Source organism: Phocoena sinus, chromosome 21 (assembly GCF_008692025.1).
Source record: "Phocoena sinus isolate mPhoSin1 chromosome 21, mPhoSin1.pri, whole genome shotgun sequence".
Lineage (NCBI taxonomy): Eukaryota > Metazoa > Chordata > Mammalia > Artiodactyla > Phocoenidae > Phocoena > Phocoena sinus.
The window spans coordinates 11929450-11950488 of NC_045783.1; the positions used below are offsets into that span (position 1 = coordinate 11929450).

The 21039-nt window shown below is 49.3% G+C and overlaps 1 protein-coding gene and 1 long non-coding RNA gene across 2 annotated transcripts in view; both read right to left on the minus strand.

The window, feature by feature from the left end:
- LOC116746657 overlaps nt 1–14711 on the minus strand; it is a 37393-nt gene extending 22682 nt beyond the window's left edge. The window contains exons 1-2 of the long non-coding RNA XR_004347824.1: nt 14591–14711; nt 9801–9870 (exon numbers count right to left, since the gene is read on the minus strand). This is a non-coding gene — a long non-coding RNA (uncharacterized LOC116746657). The remainder of the gene's footprint in view (nt 1–9800; nt 9871–14590) is intronic.
- LOC116746898 overlaps nt 1–21039 on the minus strand; it is a 70598-nt gene that overhangs the window by 36578 nt on the left and 12981 nt on the right. Inside the window, exon 3 of the mRNA XM_032618665.1 lies at nt 18301–18531. Within this exon, the coding sequence (XP_032474556.1) occupies nt 18301–18531 (231 nt within the window). The remainder of the gene's footprint in view (nt 1–18300; nt 18532–21039) is intronic.

Genomic DNA, 21039 nt, shown 5'->3' on the forward strand with positions numbered 1-21039 from the left:
AAAGGTGTCCAGTGATTTTGGTGAATCTCACCCAGCTCTGCAGGTCAGTGGTGGTTCAACACAAATGGGATGAGAGGGGAGATCATGCTTGTAACGCTAGCATTGCAAAGGGAGCCTCTGAACAGAAGGGTCAGCTGGTAAATGTGTAGTACAGGTTTTCTCTATTTAATAGGTCATTTTAAGAGGGATGTGTTGATTCCATGACATGCTAGTTTAAAGCCATCCAGAACTATGTATTCCTTTATTTAAGACGTGCATTTTCCCACTTGGGGCGTGAGAAAAAGTACGGTGTTCACTCATCGTACTTTCCCTCTGGTTTCTATTTCCCTTGTTTTTAAAGACTCTTTATCAGCTCCAAAAGATGAAACATCCTCAAATACGAAAGGTCTGCTCTCTATTTGAAAAGACTAGCCCCAAGAAACACACCCACATTTCCACAGACTTCAAAACTGTTCATTAAAATGCATTGAAAGAGAAGAATGTTGAGGAGGGCTGGTGGGGGTCTTGGGGTGCCCACTCTGGGGGACACACACTGGAGAAGGGCTGTGGGGTCTTGTAAAGTATCCAACAAGATTGTCTACGGAGAGATTTCTTAGAAACAGAAGGTGTAATCAGGAGATGTGGATAACCAAGGGCAGTTAACTGTAAGTTTTAACCAGGTGATCACAGGAGTCAGGTCGTCACATGTCTATGGTTAAGCACTTGTTTAATTTTTTCAACTGGCAACCAATTTAAAAAATAGTTCTGTTCCCTGCTAATCAATCATGCATTAACAAGCAATAAATATTTGAACCCTCTGCTAGGTACTATAGGTGTTTAAAGAGACAGAAGGTGATTTTAACCTAGTCTGGAAATCAAGATGTGTGCACAGGATGACCTGACTGGAACCAGGAATATATTGAGAATCAACAGCACAGAGAAAAGCACAGGAACTGGGAAATGAGGTGGCAGAGGAAACGGGCTGTAACCTGGAAAATAAAACATGGGTGGTGGTCAATTCCCCGTTTGCTCGGCCAGAGCTCACTGATCCTTGAAACCCGACTTTCACGTAATTCAGTGGTTTGGTGCATGCTGCCCTCCCCAGCATTCTTGAAAATGTTTAATGTGTGGGACCAGCCAGCTTATTGAAAAGTTACAATTTAATGAACCAAAAATATTGTGTAAGGCCCATATTCAACACTAAGCGGGCAGACTGCATAGAAAGACAGGATTTCACCTTCATCTACAAAACCCATTCACAGTCTGCACATGTGCAAAGCCCGGGGGTGTGTGATTTGGCCCTGCAGCTCCATGCTTCGACCTCGAAGCTTCCTGCACACGCAGGCCCCCAGCCTCCTGGGCTGTGCTGTCAGAACCAAGACGGGGCAGTGCCAGCCGGCACCGCGGGTCAGCATGGGCCGTGGGCGTGGTGGCTGCCGTGGAGCTCAGCAAGCCTTGTTGAGGTAAGTGGGCTGTGGACTCATTGTCTCGGGCAGCACTCTCCATCCCCTTAGCTGTGCCAACCCTCAGGGGAATTTGGTGGGTGAGGACGTGTCGGACTAGAGGCCAACTCCAGCACCTGTGTGCGTGCGTTTGTGTGTGTGTATGTTTCCGTATGTGTATGTGCATAGTGTGGGTGCATGTGTGTGCACACGTGTAGTGTGTATGTGTATTTAAGTATGTGGGGGTGTATGTTGTGTATATACGTATGCACGTGTGTACTGTGTGCCTGTGTGTGTTTCCTCTGTGGGTGTTGCTTTGTGTGCACACGTGTCCTCTGCATGGACGTACACACATGCGTATATATTTTGCACATGTGTGTGTGATTGTGCGCACGTTATGCATGTGTACGTGTGTTGTGTGCAAGCGATGGTATTATGAGGGGAGGTGGAGGCCGCTGAGCAGCCGCAGGGACAGATATCGCGAGAGAACCAGGATCCAGACGGAACAGTGAGCGCAGGGGAGGCTCCAGCCTCGGGGCAGACGTGCCAGGCTCCTCCCAGCACCTGGTGGAGCCGCTCGCTGGATTCCTGCCGTGGGCTTCTCCCATCCTGTTCCAGTCTGTTCCGGTCCTGCCCCTCTGAGGGGCGTCTACGCAGGGATACAACAGCTGACAGCGTTTCCCAATCCTCCTGGGTGGACTCAAGCTTTTACTGGCGGTACTGGTCAAAGGTCAAGGGTGCAACCCGTCGCCGAGGCGGGTGGTGGGGGCTCCTGACCCCCGTGTTGAGGAGGAACAAGCGGGCTGCGTGCACGCGTCCTGAGCGCAGAGACTCCACTCCTGTTCTTCCCGCAGGCCCTTCCTCCTCCTCCAGCCACTGCCCTGGAGTCTGATCCGGAGCTCTGCGCTCCAAAAGCGTTACAGCCCAGGGGCGGTTCCTTCCTCAGGGCCTCATTTCTGCTGAGTGAGAGGTTTCTTTGAACTGACCAAAGTCATACTTGCTTGATTCAGGTTCAACAGATTTCATGTCTGTCAATACAACTTAAAAATACCCCCGAACATACATGCCCTATTACAGACTTTCTTCCAGGTACATCTCCCTCACATATGAGTTAGCCTAGTAATTTCTTCTCACTTCTGCAACAATAAACTTCTTTCCTGATCAGCTCTATCCAACAGTCACAATATCCCAAGTAGGCACGTGTAACGTAAAAGCTGATTACAGGAGGTGCCGAAGTTATGAGGCTCAGAAAATACGACCTATTCAATGAAAATCAGGAACCAGGGCTTAGAACTCTGCATACTTTCCTCAGACGCAAAGGAAATCCTAGGAGCCCAGGGGCCGCAGCTGTGGTCTCTCATTACAAGGAAGATGGAGCAAAAGGGGAACAAACCTTAAAGAACAGGGAGGTAATAAATAGAATCATTTGTGGGCTGATGAGAATAACTACCAGGATAAGAGCCATGAAGCAAAGATTAATCGGCACGTCAGCGGTTTGCAAGTTTCGAGGAGTTTAACCACAGGAGGACGGCGCTCTAGTACACAGTCCTGCTGGGACCTGCGCGCAGACGGGGTGGGACGGCTGGCGCTTTTGAAGCCCTATCTCCCTCCGCCTCATGCCACCCGATTTTAGTTGTGACTGTGAGTGCCAGACTTGTGCCAAACTATGCATAAAAACGAAGGCAAGTTTAATTTTAAAACCCCAGCTGTTTTTCGAAACTTGTGTATCAAGGATAAGATATATGGTAAGATATATGTAACTTAGATATATATATAGTTGGTGTTTTGATAGATTCTTTTCTGATTTTTTTCCTCTATGCAATATTCATGTACATCTACAGAAAGCAACTACTCTCATTTGCAATAGCTAAAATATTTTATGGGGAGTCCCATATTCCCCTTTCACTTAAAAGTCCTTTACAGGGGGCTTCCCTGGTGGTGCAGTGGTTAAGGATCTGCCTGCTGATGCAGGGAACACGGGTTCGAGCCCTGGTCTGGGAAGATCTCACATGCCATGGAGCAACTGGGCCCGTGAGCCACAACTACTGAGCCTGTGCTCTAGAACCCGCGAACCACAACTACTGAAGCCCATGCACCTAGAGTCCGTGCTCCACAACAAGAGAAGCCACTGCAATGAGAAGCCCGCACACCACAACGAAGAGTAGCCCCCACTCGCTCCAGGTAGAGAAAGCCCGCGCACAGCAACGAAGACCCAACGAAGCCACAAATAAGTAAAATTAAAAAAAAAAAAAAAAAAGTTCTTTACAGGACTTCCCTGGTGGTCCAGTGGTTAAGAATCCACCTTCCAAAGCAGGGGACATGGGTTCAATCCCTGGTCAGGGGACTAAGATCCTACATGCCTCGGGGCAACTAAGCCCATGCGCCTCAACTAGAGAGCCCGCGCACCGCAACTAAGACCCGATGCAGCCAAAAATAAATAAATAAATATGTATTTTTAAAGTTCTTTACAAACATTTCACCATAGATTAAAAAAATTCAGAAAAATTTTAATGACTAATAACATTTCATTGCATTTATATTTAACCAGTTCTTCATTTTGAACTCAGATACCTTCAATAATTTTTCTATTTAGTAACACAGTTATGAACATCTTCAGATGTGAATATTTGTATTTCTAATTATTTTCTTAGCCTAGTTTCCTAAAAACTAAGATTTCTAGGTCAAAAAGTCAACACACATCTTGACTGACAAGTTGATCTCCACAAAGTGGCTATCAGTCACCTCCCACTGCGTAGTATCTGCAATACCCTGTGGTCCACAGCTTCCACACATGTCTGTGTTCTCCCGTGAAACTGCATCCTTGGTTTATTGGACATGCCTCCTCAAGTCTTTGAAACTACCTAGCAATTGCCTTAGTTTTCTACTCAGTTCTGATTTCTAGGATTACAGGGCTTTGGAGAGAAACATGGAGCTAGTTAGTCGTCCATGACAATCAGAAAGGCTCCTTCACGTGGAGAAGAGCTGTGCTCCTCTGAGCCTTCTGAAATCTTTTGTCATTATAATGACTTGGGCTCTGACTCCCTCCAGCTCAGGCTGATTTCCTGGGCATTGTTTACTAAGGAGGATTCAGAGTCTGGGAAGATGCATTCCTGCCTACAGCATCCCCCATGAGGCTAGAACCAGGAATCTGAAGGCGCTGGGGAAGCGTGCTCAGAGCCCTCATCATCTTTTCACTGGATGCTGAGTCAGGAAAAGGGCAGTGGGCCCTGAGGACGTGCCCACCTGCCCTGTCCCAGCCCGGGCCGCCTACCTAACTCTCCCCCAACTCCCTAATTCCCCTCCCACCATCTCTCCACTCACCCAGCCAGAGGCCCTTCCTGCTGACACTTCATGGTGACATATGCACTTCAGATGTAGTGCCTACTTCTCACTTCCCTGAGCCCAGATTTCCACCGACATCTGTCCCCACTTTGTTGTGTTTGTGGTCAGTTCCCTCCCCTCAGCAGTGCTGACTATACAGTCTAGTTGGAAGGAACTGGTGCCCTTGCCCGTGTGGGATGCACCAAACCCTAAACACGCAACCAGAAACCATCTCTGCAGCATAAGCTCACTTCCATATTCTTTAGAACACTCTTGAACTTGGATTTTTAAAGTCTTTTTTCTCATCCCTCTATAAGGGCTTCTAATCTTTCTCTAGCATGAAATTTAATTATTTCCACTTGGGATATCAGCCCTGGATGCTTTGATTTTAAAGTAATCTCTCATTTGCCAAGGAAAATTCATTAGAGCAAACAGCGGTTTTCTCTCTGTCACATCCCATTAAAACGTGGCAAGAATCAGGCAGAGGGGCCAGCAGACGTGTGTTGAGGTCGCCAAGCAGCCACGTGGGCAGCCGAGCCCCTAGCCAGGAGGAGATCCTGAGACAGGAAATTGCCTTTTGAGAGGCAGAGTCAGAGACGCAGGCTATGTATTACAATGTACACAAACATGTGTACATGTACACATACGCATGTGTGCGATCCAGCTCTCAGCAATATTGTAACCTGGCGGCAGAAGACAAACACGCTGGCCTGGGAGTGGTCGCTGTTCTGGAAACTGCACCTTCCAGCAAGTTCAAGTTGAAGAGCCAGTCAGTCTGTGAGGCAAAAGCAGAAAAGGAGCAGCACCCTGGGGCCCGGGGTCCTCTGCCCGGCATGGGTGCAGGCAGGGGCTCGGCAAGTGTTCTCCTGTGTCTGATACTGGGTGTTCTCCCAGCCGTGGCTGGCCTGGAACGCTCTGACCACTGCTGCGTGCGGACATGCCCCTGCCTGGGTTATAGGACCACAGCCTTCGGGAAGCTTACAATGACCCTCGGCAGGAACTCCCCCTTCTCCTCCCTGCATAGCATCTGCCATCACTACATTGCCACTGAGTCGGTTCTTCTCTGACAGGGAGATTCATCAGGGAATGGCCAGGACATCGTATACTGTAATGGACTGAAGCCCAATTCAAAATGGCTTAGGGTATGTAGCCCAAGGCCCAGGTGTGATCATCAGGCATAGCTGGATCCAGGTGGTCATATTGGAAATTTGTCCTCATCTTTGGTCGCTCTTTCTGAGTAGGCTTCATTGCTGGCTTGGTTTCTCCATGTGGCAGCAACAACGACTCCCAAAGCTTGGGGCTTTCATGTGCTTTGCGTCTAGTCATCAGAAAAAGGGGGGCTTTCCGTCAATAATCCCAGCAGACATGGGTATAATATGTATTGGTCTTGCTAGAGTCAGGTGCCCACCTTGAACCCATCTCAGCAGTCGGGGATGGAAGACCCTCCCAGGAGAGGCCTAGCTTGTGGGCCTCCCCTAGAGACACAAGGTGGGGCAGCCCCACCCAGTCACACTCTCAAGAGTGTCACCCAAGTTACATGCCTTGGAGAGGAGTGAGTCCCCAAAGGAAAACAGGGTGCCCTTATGAAGAAGAGAAAGAGGGTGCTGGACAGACAAGCAGAGCAGGTGCCCCTACAGTTGTCAATTCTAATTAGGAAGCAGGGCAGGGGACCATCAGCCAGTTCACCGGAACAGTTGTGCTGGCTTTTACTAAAACATGACCTACTAAGAACATGGCACTCATTAGCGCTGTGCCTCCCTCATCCTTCTTTCCTTGGACAAAGAAGAGCATATTTAGTAACCCCACTTTGTGCTAGCACTGTGATATGCAACACCCAGGCATATCATAGCTAGTCCCTCTACTGAGGTGCTCACTACATAATGTTGAAGGCAAAGATGTTAACAAAAACGCCTAAAGTTATACACAAATATAATCAGTTCTACAGCAAAAGGCTGTGGAGCAACAACTCTGGTTCGGGGTGGAGTGGTTGAAGGTTTCAGAGCTGACAACATTTGAACTGGGCTTTGAAGTATGAATAGGAGCTCACCAGACAGTAATGAGGTATTCAGACGTTGTATGCAGAGGGAAACAAAATATGAGAGGGTGCACAGTTGTAAGTGACTCTGTCACAGAAACAAAACCTTCTGCAAACAAGAATACTGTAAGCATAGGCTTTGCTGTTAGTATTTTTTAACTTATTCACAAAGATTGCTCTGCACTAACTTAGAACATAGGAAGTGTTTGGCAGGGATGTGGGGAGAGGAGAGAGCTGAAGGTGGGAAAACAGGACCAGATGATGGATGATGTGAAAGAGTCTCGGCCTCATCCCACAGGAAGTGAGGAACCATACATGGGAATCAGCCCACAAACACAGGTTCCTGTGAAGCACTATTAAGGCAAAGTCACTCCCTCTCTTTGCAGCGTGTGCTGCATTTTCGGTGGGTATGCGGCTGGACTTTGGCACAGCACCCAAAGCTTATGGCATTAAAAGCCACACTGACTTAGACGTAGCTGGTCTGTCAGGGAAGATGGACAGAAGCCAATTCCTCTGAACACAGTCCCTTTTCAGACACTTTACGCAGATTGAAAGTCCAGGAGCAGCAGGCTCTCCCTGCGGTAGGGACGGGGACGCCAGGTCATGTCCACGGTCCTGTAAAGTGGGCTGGCCAATGTGTCACATGGGGGCGAGCAGGACCCCCCTCTTCTACTCGTGCCCAGGGCACACGTGGCTCACAGCGGCCAGAAACCAAGGACAGGCCTCCCTCGGCCAAGGTTGTCGAAGTGGGAGGATAGTTCTGCAAGCTGAAGGGTTGGTGCATTGTACCCAGGTGAGATACCCGTCTCCTAGATGCTCATTCTGGGATCTCAAGATCAGTTTCCCCGTTGACTGCACAATACAGGGAGCCCACTGATCCAGCTGAAAACATAAGAACACCTCACTTTTCTAGAACACTTCCCTCCTGCGTGGTCTGGGTCTCAGACACAAACACCTTGGACCAAAGAAATGTTGAGGCTGTGTGTGCCTTTCTGTTTCCTTTAAGCTTTAAGAAAAAAGGTATGAGGTGGCTGATTGCACCAAAAATACAGCCTATTTCTGGCATTCATTCTGAATGCCACCTGACACGGCCAATTTTGGGATCATACATTTTCCTCTGAAGGACTCTTCGGTCTGGGTTCACAACCATGCAGCCCTGTGCTAGCAAAGTGCCCCACACATGGGGTGGCTGCCCCTATAGCACAGCTCCTGTGTCCCGCATTTGGACCAAGCAGAGAGGCACAGAGCCCCATCTGAGAAAAACAAACCATAGACGATGGTTCGCACAACAGATCAAACGAGGAGTGAACCAGACAGGAAGACCCGAGTGAAGGTGGGGCCTGCCCATTCCCATGAGAATCTCCACGCACATCCAGGCGGCCCTTCGTACCTGGGGCTTGTTTTTTTCTTTCCCTCCTTGAGTTAACTCATCAATATGCAAACATGCTGGTCTTCATCTAAAAGCAAAACAAAAATCAAGCAGAACCCCCCTCTGACGAGCACACGTCAGCCTCCAGATTCCACTTCACTTCTCTGTCTTCCGTTACTGCATGGCTTCCCCCGCCCCCGCTCTGCTGACCAGGCTTCCAGCCCAGGGGTGGCGGCAGCGCCTCTGAAATGCTCTTGACAAAGTCCCTGTCAACTTCCTGTTGGCAGATGTCAGCCTCATCTGCCTGGTCCTTGCAACAGTATTTGGTCACTTTTGCTGACCTTTCAGAAACCAGGTTTTGAAGTGATTTTTCTGGGAACTTGCAGTTTTTCTGCTGTGCCCTTGGCCACAAGGCTGGATCTTCTTCTCTTCCTAGAAATAATGGAAATCCTTTTGTCTGTCTCCGTACTCAGGATGTCGCACCCTATCCCAAGAGTTTAAGCACGACCACAATGCTGACAGGTTCCCACATTTAGATGCTCAGCCCTGCTCTCCGGGCTCACATACCCAGCCTCTGCCTGGACGTCTCACCTGGATCTCTGGCTGGCAGCTCACACGGAAAGGTTCAGCGCAGGACCCCTGCCTGCCCTGCCCTGCTCTGCTCAGCGTGGCAGAGACCAGCACCGGCTCGGGCTCCAGGCTCAGGAACTTTCTATAAACCCGGTCTCCTTACGTCGCAAGCCCAGTCCGTTAGCAAGTCCCGAGTCTGGCCAATTCCCAGGGTCCGAGCCTCCACGTGCCTCTGGGAGCCTGGAGTCCCGTTCCCTGCGCCCGGCCCCGCACAGCTGCCAGCGTTCACCCTCCAGTAACCCGCGTGGCCGAGCTCAGAGCCCCCACTGTGCCCAACAGGCCCAACTCCGTCCTTCCTGCCTTCTCCTGGCGCCGTTTGCCCAGTCGTCAGCCTTTCCCCCCGGGACGAATATTCCAAGCTGGCGTACGCTCTTCTCCAGGCTCACTTCAGTCATCCACTCGAAGGCCGTGGATACTGGAGCTTTGGTGACCCTGAGCCCACCCTGTTACTTCATCCCCTTGCCCTCCTGGGAGTCCTCACGGCCTGAGGGGCCGCGTGTCTGATCCAACTCCGTCTTCTGACCAAAGGAGCTGCAGGTGCCGTGAGCTCGGGGCCTCGGCTGGTGCCGACTTCTTGCCCTTCATCTAGGCATCTGAGGCAGCAGTGGGTGCTAAGGACATTCTGTGCGTGAATTATGGTAAATTGAAGCTGGGATGGGTTAAGTAATGTAAGCAGTTTTAGTAAGTGGTCTGATGACAAAGCAGTGTAGAAGCTGTGCGCACATCGGGCAGGTAACCTTGTAGCGACCTTGAGGCACAGGCCCCATTTTAATTGTTGGAGAGAAAGAGGCTGGCATTCATGGAGCAGCAAAAACAGATGTGCAGAGGCAGAAATAGACAAAATGTGTTGATGGAATTTAAAAGAGAGGAGTTTTATAGCATCAGAGAAGTTGGAAGAGAAATCGTGCGAAGTAAGTTGAGACTAATAAATAGAGGGCACCCAGCAATGGGCCACAGAGCCTGGGCTGCAGGGGGCGCGGCAGAGGCTGTGAAGGCATACGGGTGCTGAGGTCCTAGGACTCACCGTGTGTCCAGTCCGTAGGCTTAGTGGGGATTCAACAGAAACAATGGGTCTGCTCTATAAAATCTGTTGACTGGGAAAAGAAAAAAACCCATGTTTTTGTGTCCATTAGCAAGAAAATATACTTCATTTCACATTTTAAATTGAAATGTGTGACATTTACCTTCTTTCTCTATAAAAAAAATCTGCTTTCAAAAAAGTGATCATATTAAGAAGAAATGAGAAATTCTTACTGACTCAACATTCAATCAGCCTGGATCATTAGACCATAGATTACACATGTCACCAAAAATCCTTCTAAACCAGCATTTGACACAAGAATTGAAACGCAGCATTGCACCAGCTTGAACAAATCTGGAGCAGTGGTGTCTGTGCTTTATATATATATATATATATATACACACACACACACACACACACACACATAGATATTTTATATATAGATATAGATATTTATAATTTAAATATCTATATATATTTCTACTTGTCAAGAGATGATCGGTTAAAGAGAACATTTTATTCAGTACTCCAGGTCCGTTGTGGACAGATCTTAGAGAAAGTCTCCTTTTGCATGAGGTTAAAACAACTGTACTCTATTCCTTTACACTAAAGGAGCCTCTCACTGTCAGCCGAAGTCAGAATACTTGAAGCTTAACGTGCTGCGTCTCCTTATGGAAACTCCTTCTGCAGACGTTTGTGGAGTTTTTGTATCAGTGTTTCAGAGGTAAAACCGCTTGCCATATGTGTTACTTCGTCCATTTGCCAGAAAACTTTAACCAAAATCACCTTTTTTTCCCTCTATGAATTTTAGAAATTATATTAAAATTCATCAAGATGGCAGATGAGCATATGAAAAGATGCTCCACGTCGTATGTCATTAGGGAAATAAAAATTAAAACAATGAGATCCCACCACACACATATTAGAACGGCCACAATCCAGAGCACTGACACCAAATGCCGACAAGGACGTGGAGCAACAGGAACTCTCGTCACTGCCGGTGGGAACGCAAAAGGGTACAGACACTTTGGAAGACAGTCTGGTGATTACTTGTAAAACTAAACATACCCTTACAATGTGATCCGGCAATCATGCTCCTTGGTATTTACTCAAAGGGATTGAAAACTTATGCCCACACAAATGTCTATAGCAGCTTTATCCATAACTGCCAAAACCTGGAAGCAAACGAGACGTCCTTCAGGTGAGTGGATAAATAAACTTGGCCTGTCCAGACAGTGGGATATTAGAATGTCAAGTCCCAACAATTTCTGAGGCAATGCAAAAGGGCAGCTGAAGAGAAAATCCTGCAGTCCTGGAAGGAAGCTCTTTGTTCAAGGAACAATCTTTCCAAGCCGCTCTGTTTCTAGGGGCATCTAAACTCTGCCCTTCTGAATGGGGCAGAGTATCAGGAATTTTCCAATTTTCTAATCTCCAGCTCATCTCCAGAATTCACAGTGGAAAACAGTCTGCAGAGTTGCCTCCGTGGGTTCAATTCTTGGGGTCAAACCCAACATAAGACCCAATTTCTAATCAGCCCAGCCCAGAAGCTGGTGGCTTCCTGCTAAGGGCAGCCCACAGGCTGGTTCTTCTGTTCCCTTGGCCACCGCCAGGGAGCTGGGTCATGTCTCTTGTAGAACAACAAACCAGCCAAGGGCTACCTGTGAATCTCTACAAGCGGGAGATTCTGGAAAGTTAAAGTTAATGCATCATTGCACATATGGTCTGGAGTCGTGGGGGTGGATTTACCCGATAGACCAACATTTTCTTTTTTAAAAAAAATTAATTAATTTATTTTGGCTGCATTGGGTCTTCGTTGCTGCACGCGGGCTTTCTCTAGTTGCGGCGAGCGGGTCCCACTCTTTGTTTGGTGCGTGGGCTTCTCATTGCGGTGGCTTCTCTTGTTGCAGAGCATGGGCTCTAGCACACAGGCTTCAGTAGTTGCGGCACGCGGGCTCAGTAGTTGTGGCGCACGAGCTTAGGTGCTCCGCGGCATGTGGGATCTTCCCGGACCAGGGCTCGAACCCGTGTCCCCGGCACTGGCAGGCGGATTCTTAACCACTGTGCCACCAGGGAAGCCCCAGACCAACATTTTCTGTAAAACTTTTCGACAAGTGGAAGACAGTGTGGTTGAAACGTAACAAGCAGGATTACCCAGAAATGACCCCAGGGGCAACTTCCATTCTGAGGGCCATGGCGCTCAGACCACCCCTCAGCAGGAGGACCCCAGGGACCAGGTGCTGGGAGCTGCTGGCCCCACGTCCCGAACAGGAGCTTGCCACCCAGAGCCCTCTCCTGAACACTCAGCCCATGGGAGGGGCTCAGAGGGACGCTCACCCCTCGCAGAGCGACCCCAGCACGCCACGGCCCCACCAGGAACGGGCGCCCCTCGTCCCCCCAGGCTAAGTCTGCCCCCACCTGAGTGTGAACACACCTCAGCTGCCAGTGCTTCGATGGAAACAGTGGTTTCATTCTCTGTCTCTCAGTGATGGATCTTTCAAATGTCACACTCAGGTCCTGGGCCCTAGACTCAGAACTCACTGGAGGAGTGCGAGTGGCCGACGCAGGGGTGCGGGCTCGGGAGCAGCTGGCATGTGCTGACCCCTGGGCTCCTTTTCCCCACCCTCCTCCTGCACCAGAGCCCCCGCCGTGGCCAGAAGCTCTAGACCTCCTTCCTCTGCCCAGGCCCTTTCTTCAGGTCTGAATTTCACCCATAAACTCCCTGCTGGTGGCTGAGGAGAAGGCAGGAGGGTCAGAGTCAGAGGAAGAAGATATGAGAAGAAGTTGCCCGGAGGCCTTGAAGGTGGAGGAGGGGGCAGGAGCCTCGAGGAGCTGGAAGAAGACAGGGAAGGGGTTCCCCCAGAAGCCTCCAGAAGGAACTGCCTGTGCATTCACTTCAGGCTTCTGTCTCTACAACTGTAAGATCATAAATATGTGCTGTTCTAAGCCAGTGAATTTTTGGAAATGTTCTACAGCAGCAATGGGAACCCTAATTCATCACCATTTCCTTGTTTTCACTCTCCAGTTTTCTTACTGACTTCATGGTGTGTGATCAGAACTGCATATACTACTCTGTGAGAGGGTAGGGGAATATCGGCCAGATTTGTTTGGTGGCCAGGAAAATTATTTCGTAACCTCAAGAGAAGAGTACAGACCAGAACCTTTGGAGACAGCCTTCTAGAGAATCCTGGGTACCAGGAAGCACACTGACTTTGAATTTTAGTGAATGATTATATTGTCCACAATAACAGTGATGTGCTGTATTCTTTTCTACAGTTGACCCTGTTCTAAGTCTCATTAGAAAGTTGAAAGCCCATTTAAGGAGTCTGGGAAGATGGTGGAAATTTAGTGTTTTTGTATTTTCCCCAAATTCTCCCAGAAACAGACATACTAGATCTGAAAGCAAAACTAAGAACCCAATACCCATGGATCCCACAGTTCTGGAACAGTCTGAACCCTATCAACTCAAAACTAACAGAGCTCCCCCAGCACCCAGATTCCTTCCCTCAGGAGAAACTCCTGAGGACTGAATCTGGCCAAACTGATCAGGACCCACAGTAGGGGCAGAGGAGAAGACACCTCGCAGGTGGTCGGGGAGGGGAGACAAGCGGGTTGATTTCTGAACCGCCCAGGCTAAATTGCTCATCGCTTTGTGAAAACAACAAAAGAGGAAGCACCAGGGCTTCAAAGTTAAAAAGCTATGCCAGCCCATTGCTATCTCCTGGCGATTCAGGAAAAGTCTTTGTTTTGTTTTATTTTTAAAAATAAGCAGCATGAACAATCACAGGAAAGTCTACCCGAGCATTGTCAATTCCCTGCCAACAATAAAGGGTGCCAGGAAAATACAGGGCTTCCTGCATACTGAAACACACCCACAACCGCAACAACTGTAACAATGACAGAAGGAAACCACTAAGTTAAAAGCAGAAGCGGGCATGGCCATTGTTATTCTGAGACTAACGTTTTTACGTTGAGGTCAGATTGAGTCATTACTTTGATATCATTGAGAATCAAAATAGTGTGAGTGAAAGGAGACGGTCATGCAATGGATGAGGTTAAGTAACAACACTGTATTCCTAAATTCGAATGGGAATCATGGATATGAAATGACTAGCTTTGTACAGAAAAGGACTGAAAACAGTGACCAAACCCGATCAATAGTCACCCCCAGTGAGTACATTTCTCACTAAAACCATCCGTGGCTTCCGGGAGAAATGGAAGATTTCATGTCTGAGTCGGGAAATGCACCATCTAAAACATCGTGTCCACCAGAAAACAAGAAAGCCACCAAAGGTCTCCAGGTCCACGTCAAAAGGATTCACTGAAGAGGCCCCCACCGACTGAAGATGTGAGAATTACCGCACTGAAACACATCTAATGTTTAAATCCACGAGTTAACAGACATTAAAACAAACTAAAACAAAAAGCGCAAAATCTAAATTGAACCTCAGGGTACAAGTCGTTGATGAGGGAAAGTGTTTTTTGTTTTTTTAAAATAGAAGCTTGGAATTAAAATGTCATTGTTTCACAACTCAGCATACCTGAGTAAATCTAGGCAACCATTTTCAAAGGCTGGTAACATCACCAAGAGAGACAGCCAGGCACCGGGGTTCCCATCATGATGGGATCTGCTTTGGTGCCCGGAGGCCTCCAGCCGGCCCCAAAACACTCACCCTTCCACAGCTCTGCATTCTCCCAGCTAAATGAGGCCACAGATTAACAGATACCATGCTGGGTGTTTTGTTTTGCTAAGCAATTATTGTCAACTTTTTGCTTAATGATAGAAATGCAATTACCTCCCATCTTTCAGAGATCCTTAGGGTGGATGCAACAGTACCACATCTGGAATTGCCCCAACGCCCCTGGGGGAGAGTGGTAGGCAGGGCAAAGATGGAACCGGATCGCTCAGCTGTATAACCTTTTCTCTCTACTGACAAATTTCCACAATAAGAAAAAAAACAAGACAAACACGCACAAAGCCACACATACTCATTCAGATGAGAACCTGAATGGATTTGGTCCTACAGGGCTTGTGGAGCCACTGAGGGTGGAAATTAGAACCGGGAGATGTTTTTGTTCTATGGCAGCATTAAGAGCATTTTAAGTTGTACCCAAACTCTCACCAAAGAGATCTCCCTGATCCATTCTTACTCAAGGAGCTGTGATGTCAGCTTTGTTGATTTAAATTTTAAGCAAAGGGTAGATGGGGGTGACCAGGCGCCGGGAGGTGGGGGAGGTGGGCAGGAACTGGTCACAGAGACAAAGCTGCAGGGACGCAGGGTGAGCAGTCCCGAGACTACTGTCCAGCACGGTGACTGCAGGTGGTAACGCTGGGTCAGGTCCTGGAAATTCGCTCAGGGAGTAGACCTCAGGTGCTCTGACCACACACAGTGGTCACTACGTGAGCCAGACGTGCTAATTAGCTTGACTGTAGTAACCGTTTCACTGTGTGTAAGTGTTTCAAACCAGCATGCTGGACACCCTAAAAATTTTAAATTCTTATTTAAATTTTAAAAATTTAAATGCTGAAGAGCTGTGAAAGTGCACTTCTGCTAAGTGCCACCTTCCCGTTGCTTCTGGTGTGAGTGGCACCCTCGAAGGCCGCGGCTGTTCCTTGTTCTCCTCTGCAGTCCTAGAAGTAGGTGGTACCGTAACCAAACTGGAGTTGAGGTGCACAGGTCACACGGCCCTGGGAGCAGGTGCCCCAGAGGGCTGCCCTAACGTTCTTGCCCAGGCCTTCCTCTTCCCTCTGAGCTTCATGTTTACCCCAAGGGAGCCTCGCACCCTCCTCACAGCCCCACCTGCTCCTGGTAAGTGCACTGCAGGCCTCTGCCCACATCGGCCCCTGGAGCCCCGCACAGAGGGGAGGGCTGGCAGGCGCTGTGCTCCTCCCACAAAGCTGGCTCCACTCGTCTCTGCAACTTCCTTTTTCTCTTTCCCGAATCTCGTCCCGGAGCATGTCCCGTGGTTAGTGGGCACCTGTGCTGTCTGCCAGGGCCTCCTGATGGGGCTCCCCAGCTGCCCGCCACTCGACACCCTCCGTGTGAAGACAGGCTGGTCCTCTGGGGGTGAATCATGTGGTTACATCCATGCTCAAAAAACTCCAAACTTGTTCTCAGCCTGTGAGGCTCTGCAAATCCAGCCCTGCCTTTTCTCTCCAAACTCAGGTCCCGAGCCGACCCCTCGATCTTGTGGCTCCAGCCCCTGTGGGCTTCTCTCTGAGCTGCAAGGGGAGAGTTCCATTCCCCTCGTAGGACCCTCACTCTCACTGTCCCGTGTGCTGATCTTCACATCTGTCTGTGCAGCTGTGATTCAGATCTGGTGAACTGACATGGCTTCCAGGGGATCTTTATCCCGCTGATTTGATCACGGACCTAAGCCTCTGTGTTTTCTTGACTGTGTTTTAGTGAAGCCTCTTGCTCCCCGGCGGGTGCACGTTACCTGGGAACAGCCCCGTCTTGCTGGCCCTGCTCACCCTCCACCTCTGGGTCTTGCCTCAGTGCTGGGCCCAGACTGAGTGCTCAGTGAAGGAATTTCTGCCCCTTGGTCTCCACTCCACTCCTGCTGTCTCCCCAGAGCAAGTTTTGTTAGTTCCCCTCCCAATGCGTTTTTCCATTTTCTTGGAAGGAAAAGGGTGCAGATCCTCCCTAAGCCAAGGTCAGCTCCCTTGCAGGGACTTCCTGCAGATGCTGCCGTTGGAGCTACACCTGGGGCCAGGCACCTTCCCTGAGCACTGGGTCCTCTGTCTGGAAGGGGCAGGGTGGGCCGTGGGGGACGAAGTCAGACCAGAGATGAGGCCCCATGGCTCTGAGGAGCAGAGGCCCAGATTCCCAGGGGTCATTTCATTCCCATCTCTGCCCCCGACCCTGCTGTCCCCTCAGGAATCATGAGCGGTCCCGACTCCTGTCTCTCCTAGATCCTTGGATGCTGGACCCCAAGGGAGCCTCACTCGGGAACGTGTTTGTCGTTGATGGGTTTCCGTTTGTTGACCAGGCTCAGCAGCTGCAGGAATCAAGCTCTCCTCCTACAGAAACACCAAACCCCCAAAGGGGCCTTCAGTTACCCCTTCCAGTTGCTCCAAGTTAATTAAAAAAAAAAGTGCTCACTGGTTCAGGTGTCTGCTATTTGTTTTGACAAGGGCTGGCTGTCTCTCTGGGAAGAGGCAGCTATGGACCAGCTCCCTGGCACGGCCAGCTGCGTCTCAGCTCAGATTGGGACTGAGGCCACTGGCAGAAACTTTGTTCTCCTGACCTTGAGAGGATGACAGCCAGGAGCCCCTTTGGACTGAATAATCCTATAAAGTGCTCAGTGGCCTGGAAAAAATGATTTTTTCAGCTTTAATCCGTTATGATATGTTATTTGAAAATGTAATCTTCCATGCAAACAAGCAGCACACTGGCCTCCTTTGCTGGCCTGACGTCCCCGTCTGGGCTGACAGTGTCTCTTCAAAGCCGTCCTCTGGTCGTGTCTGCAGGCTGTGAACTACTTGCATATTGGGGAACCTCGAGCCGGCGTGAAAAGTGAATTCAGTCCTTAGTAACCAGGTGGCCTTGTCTCTGGGACCCCGGCTAACAGATAGGAAGCACCAGGCTCTGCAAGGGAACTGAACACAAACGTCCACGTCCTCCAGGGACTGAGTACATCTAAACCCTCTAATCCTTCCTGAGAGCCCGTCTCGCTTGTTTGGATTACACCAGTTCAAGGGGGGCTTCGGGGTCATGCACCTAACTGGACTTGGGAGCACCTGGGGGCTGCCACGGCCGCCCCATGCCCCCTCTTCTCTGCCCAGCAGGGTCCTGCCCTCAGCCCCTGGACACAGGCCCAACCATGGGGAGGGAGTGTAAGGACGAACCCCTGGACACATGCTCTGGGGAACGCCAGGCACAGCCCAAGGGGACGTGTCTGATCAAGGGACCCCCACCGCATCTTCAGGATCCAGTCCCTGGGCTCCGTGGGGCAGCGTAAAGGGATGTCAGGGTTGTGGAAGGAACATAGGTTTGGGTGAAAGAGGGTCTGGGTTTGATCCTGCCTCTGTCACTCAGGGCCTTTGGGAAGACATACTCAGTCCCACACAGAGGTGCAGGATGATGCTGGCTTCCTCCCTCGGACAAGGAGGTGAGGGTACACCCAGCCTGGCCGGACAGCAGCTGCTCACATTGGCACTTCCACTCTCTGCCTTATTTGTGCATTATACACTGATCTGTGCTGTGGAGGAAAGGCCCTCCTCCCTCCTGGGAGGGCATCAGGCACGGCACTCGTGAGAGAGGTGGGGTGCTGGGACCCTGCCTCACGGCCTGCCCCCACCATCTGCAGGAAGGACTGTGGTGCCCAGTCACATACGGACACACAGCAGGAGCGAGGGCACCCACCCCCGCAAGCTCCCTTCCCACCACACAGGGCTCCGCCCCACATCCTGCCCCGCAAACAAGACACGCAGGCTGGCCTGTCCTCAGGAGCAAGGATGGCCCACGCCCTTCGGGGCAGGAAGAGGCGGCAGCAAGCTTACCTGCAGCATATGGACAGATGGGGTTACTCCAAGCCCTTGGGGACTCTGGCAAAGTCGTGTTGGAGAGAGGGGAGCTACTGCCATCTGGTGGACGACACTGGAGATGCTGCCCAAGGTCTCGCGGGCAGGACACCCCACACGGAGGACTCTCTGCTCCCAAAGCATGAACTGACTCGGCTCTGGACTCACGCTGTCCAACAGAATCACGTGAAATGTTAAGTGTGCTGGTAGCTACGGGAAAAAGTAAAAAGAAATTAATTTTCATACCATTTTATTTAACCCAACAGATCCAAAATATGATTCTTTAACCATGTACTCAATCTAAACATTACTAGTGAGGTTATTTTACACTTTTCTTCCTCCCCAGCACGTCTCGGTTCCAGTGTGAATTTCACACCGACCGCACCTCTTGGCGCAGACCGGCCAATTTCCAGGTCCAGGAGCCTCTGTCATTTTGGACCAGTGGTGGCCTGCCAGAGTCTGGTGTCCCCTTTCTGAAAAGTGGAAGAGTCTCAACTACCCTGTAAATTGAGCCTCCAGTACTCACTGGCTGGTATTGTTCCCACCAAGGTCAAAGGTTTTCTAAGACAGGGTTTTGCACTTCATTTGTATCTGTGAAGCTCCTCAGCCACCTGGCAGAGTAGATGCTTAATTAACTTCTGAGTCCCTTTGGCTGAAGTACTGCAGATGAGCGTGAAACCAGACGTCTGTTCCTCAAGGTTGGAGGCTGGAGTCCAAGGTCAAGGTGCTGGGGACCTGGGGTTGGGTGAGGACCCGCTTCCTGGTCTGCAGATCCTGTTTTCCTTGAGTCCCCATGAGCACCTAGAAGCTGTTTAAAGCTTCGAGGATGCTGTAGTCACAGGCCTCAGGGGCTGGGGGAGGGAGCAGACCTGTGAGCCTGGGCAGGAGGGCCAAGTCCACTGCCCTAACCTTTATATGTGTTGACCCCAGTCAAGGCATTGAAGAAGGGACATCCTGCACCAGATCCTCAGTCTTTAGTCTGCCTGGGGGTGGGGGAAGAATTCTCTCTCTCTGCCTCTTGACCTACCTACCATAAGGGACTTGGGTAGTCACCCAAAAAACAATAAAGCAGACTGAATTGTAATTAAGATGAAGGAAGAAAAAAAGATGGGCACTAATTAACCAGGGAAAGGAATGACGCTTCAATGGAGACGATGACACAGATGAATGAGTTTGCTGCAAATTTGGTTCCCACCTTCCTAGAATGATCTGCCAAAAGGGAGGCATCCTCAGCCATGGTTTAGTCAACGTGCAGGAGGTAAAACTAACCATTATCCAGGGAATCTGTTGCTCTTCCTGGTATGAAGTCAGTGGGAAGGGATTTCTCCTGGGAGGTCTATGAAGGTCACCATCTCCAACTTTCTGTCCTTGGATGACATGAGAGAACTCACCCTGGAGGAAGACCATATGGATGCCATCTGTGCAGGGTCGCCTCTGTCAAAGCTCTCACTCTGGATGATATATGAATGCTCGAATTATAAATGCGACAAGTGTGGAAGAGTCTTCACCACAGCTCTAACCTAACATACCAGAGAGCGCACACAGGGTGAAAAATCAACGTCTCTGTAACCCCTAAGTTTTCTTTTTTAAAAATTTTATTTATTTATTTTTGGCTGTGTTGGGTCTTCCTTGCTCTGCGCGGGCTTTCTCTAGTTGCGGCGAGCGGGGACTACTCTTTTGTTGTGGTGCGTGGGCTTCTCACTGCGGTGGCTTCTCTTGTTGCGGAGCACGGGCTCTAGGCACGTGGGCTGCAGTAATTGTGGCACACGGGCTCAGTAGTTGTAGCGCACGGACTTAGTTGCTCCGCTGCATGTGGGATCTTACTGGACCAGGGCTCGAATCCATGTATTGGCAGGTGGATTCGTAACCACTGCGCCACCAGGGAAGCCCCCGTAACTTATCCTTAAACAACACGAGTGACCTCCATTTGGGAGGAAGCCTCTCTCTGTTCCCACTGCAGCAGGGACTTCATCTAAGCTTCAGCGTTAATGTGCACAAGAAAATTCAGGGTAGGAAGAACTATAAAAACAGGAAAATCTTTAGAAACGTAGACAAGTCTTTACCAGGAGAAGCAAGCTGGAAGTGAAAAAACACATAACTCATGCTGGAGAAGTTATTAAATGAAAGAAATGTAAAAAGCCCTTTACTTGTAGAATATGTGAGACTGCACACTGTATAAAACACTCAGTGTAATGAATGAAGGAAAGCCTTCAGTGACTTCCAACCCCTTAGGTAATAGTAAAGTTCCCATACTGAGGAGATACCAATCCTAAAATCAAAGTGAAAAAGCCTTCAGCGGAAATTCATGTTAGAAGTCTCAGAATTGGAAAAACCTCCATCATAAATGTTTTACAACACAATTCATCCATAAATTCAAACTTCTGCCTAATGACTTATTATTGAATATAAAATAAAATAAAATGTAGGAACATGGAACAATTTGGGAATGTTGAGTGCAGAATTTTGTGAAAATTATTACATTACATTTTAAAATGTAATATATAAATATATAGATTAAAAGTTGCAGCTGAAAAGCTATTATGTTGGTCACTTCCCAGTTTTTTTACATAGCTCTAAATATAATTAAGATGACTGGGGTCAATTAGAAAATAAATTTCTGTGTTAATGGAAATATGTAGAATATGAGTGTTAACTATACTCTGCATAGCTATAGTCCAGCTTTCTTTGCTTATTTTTAACAAATGTACCTTCTCCATC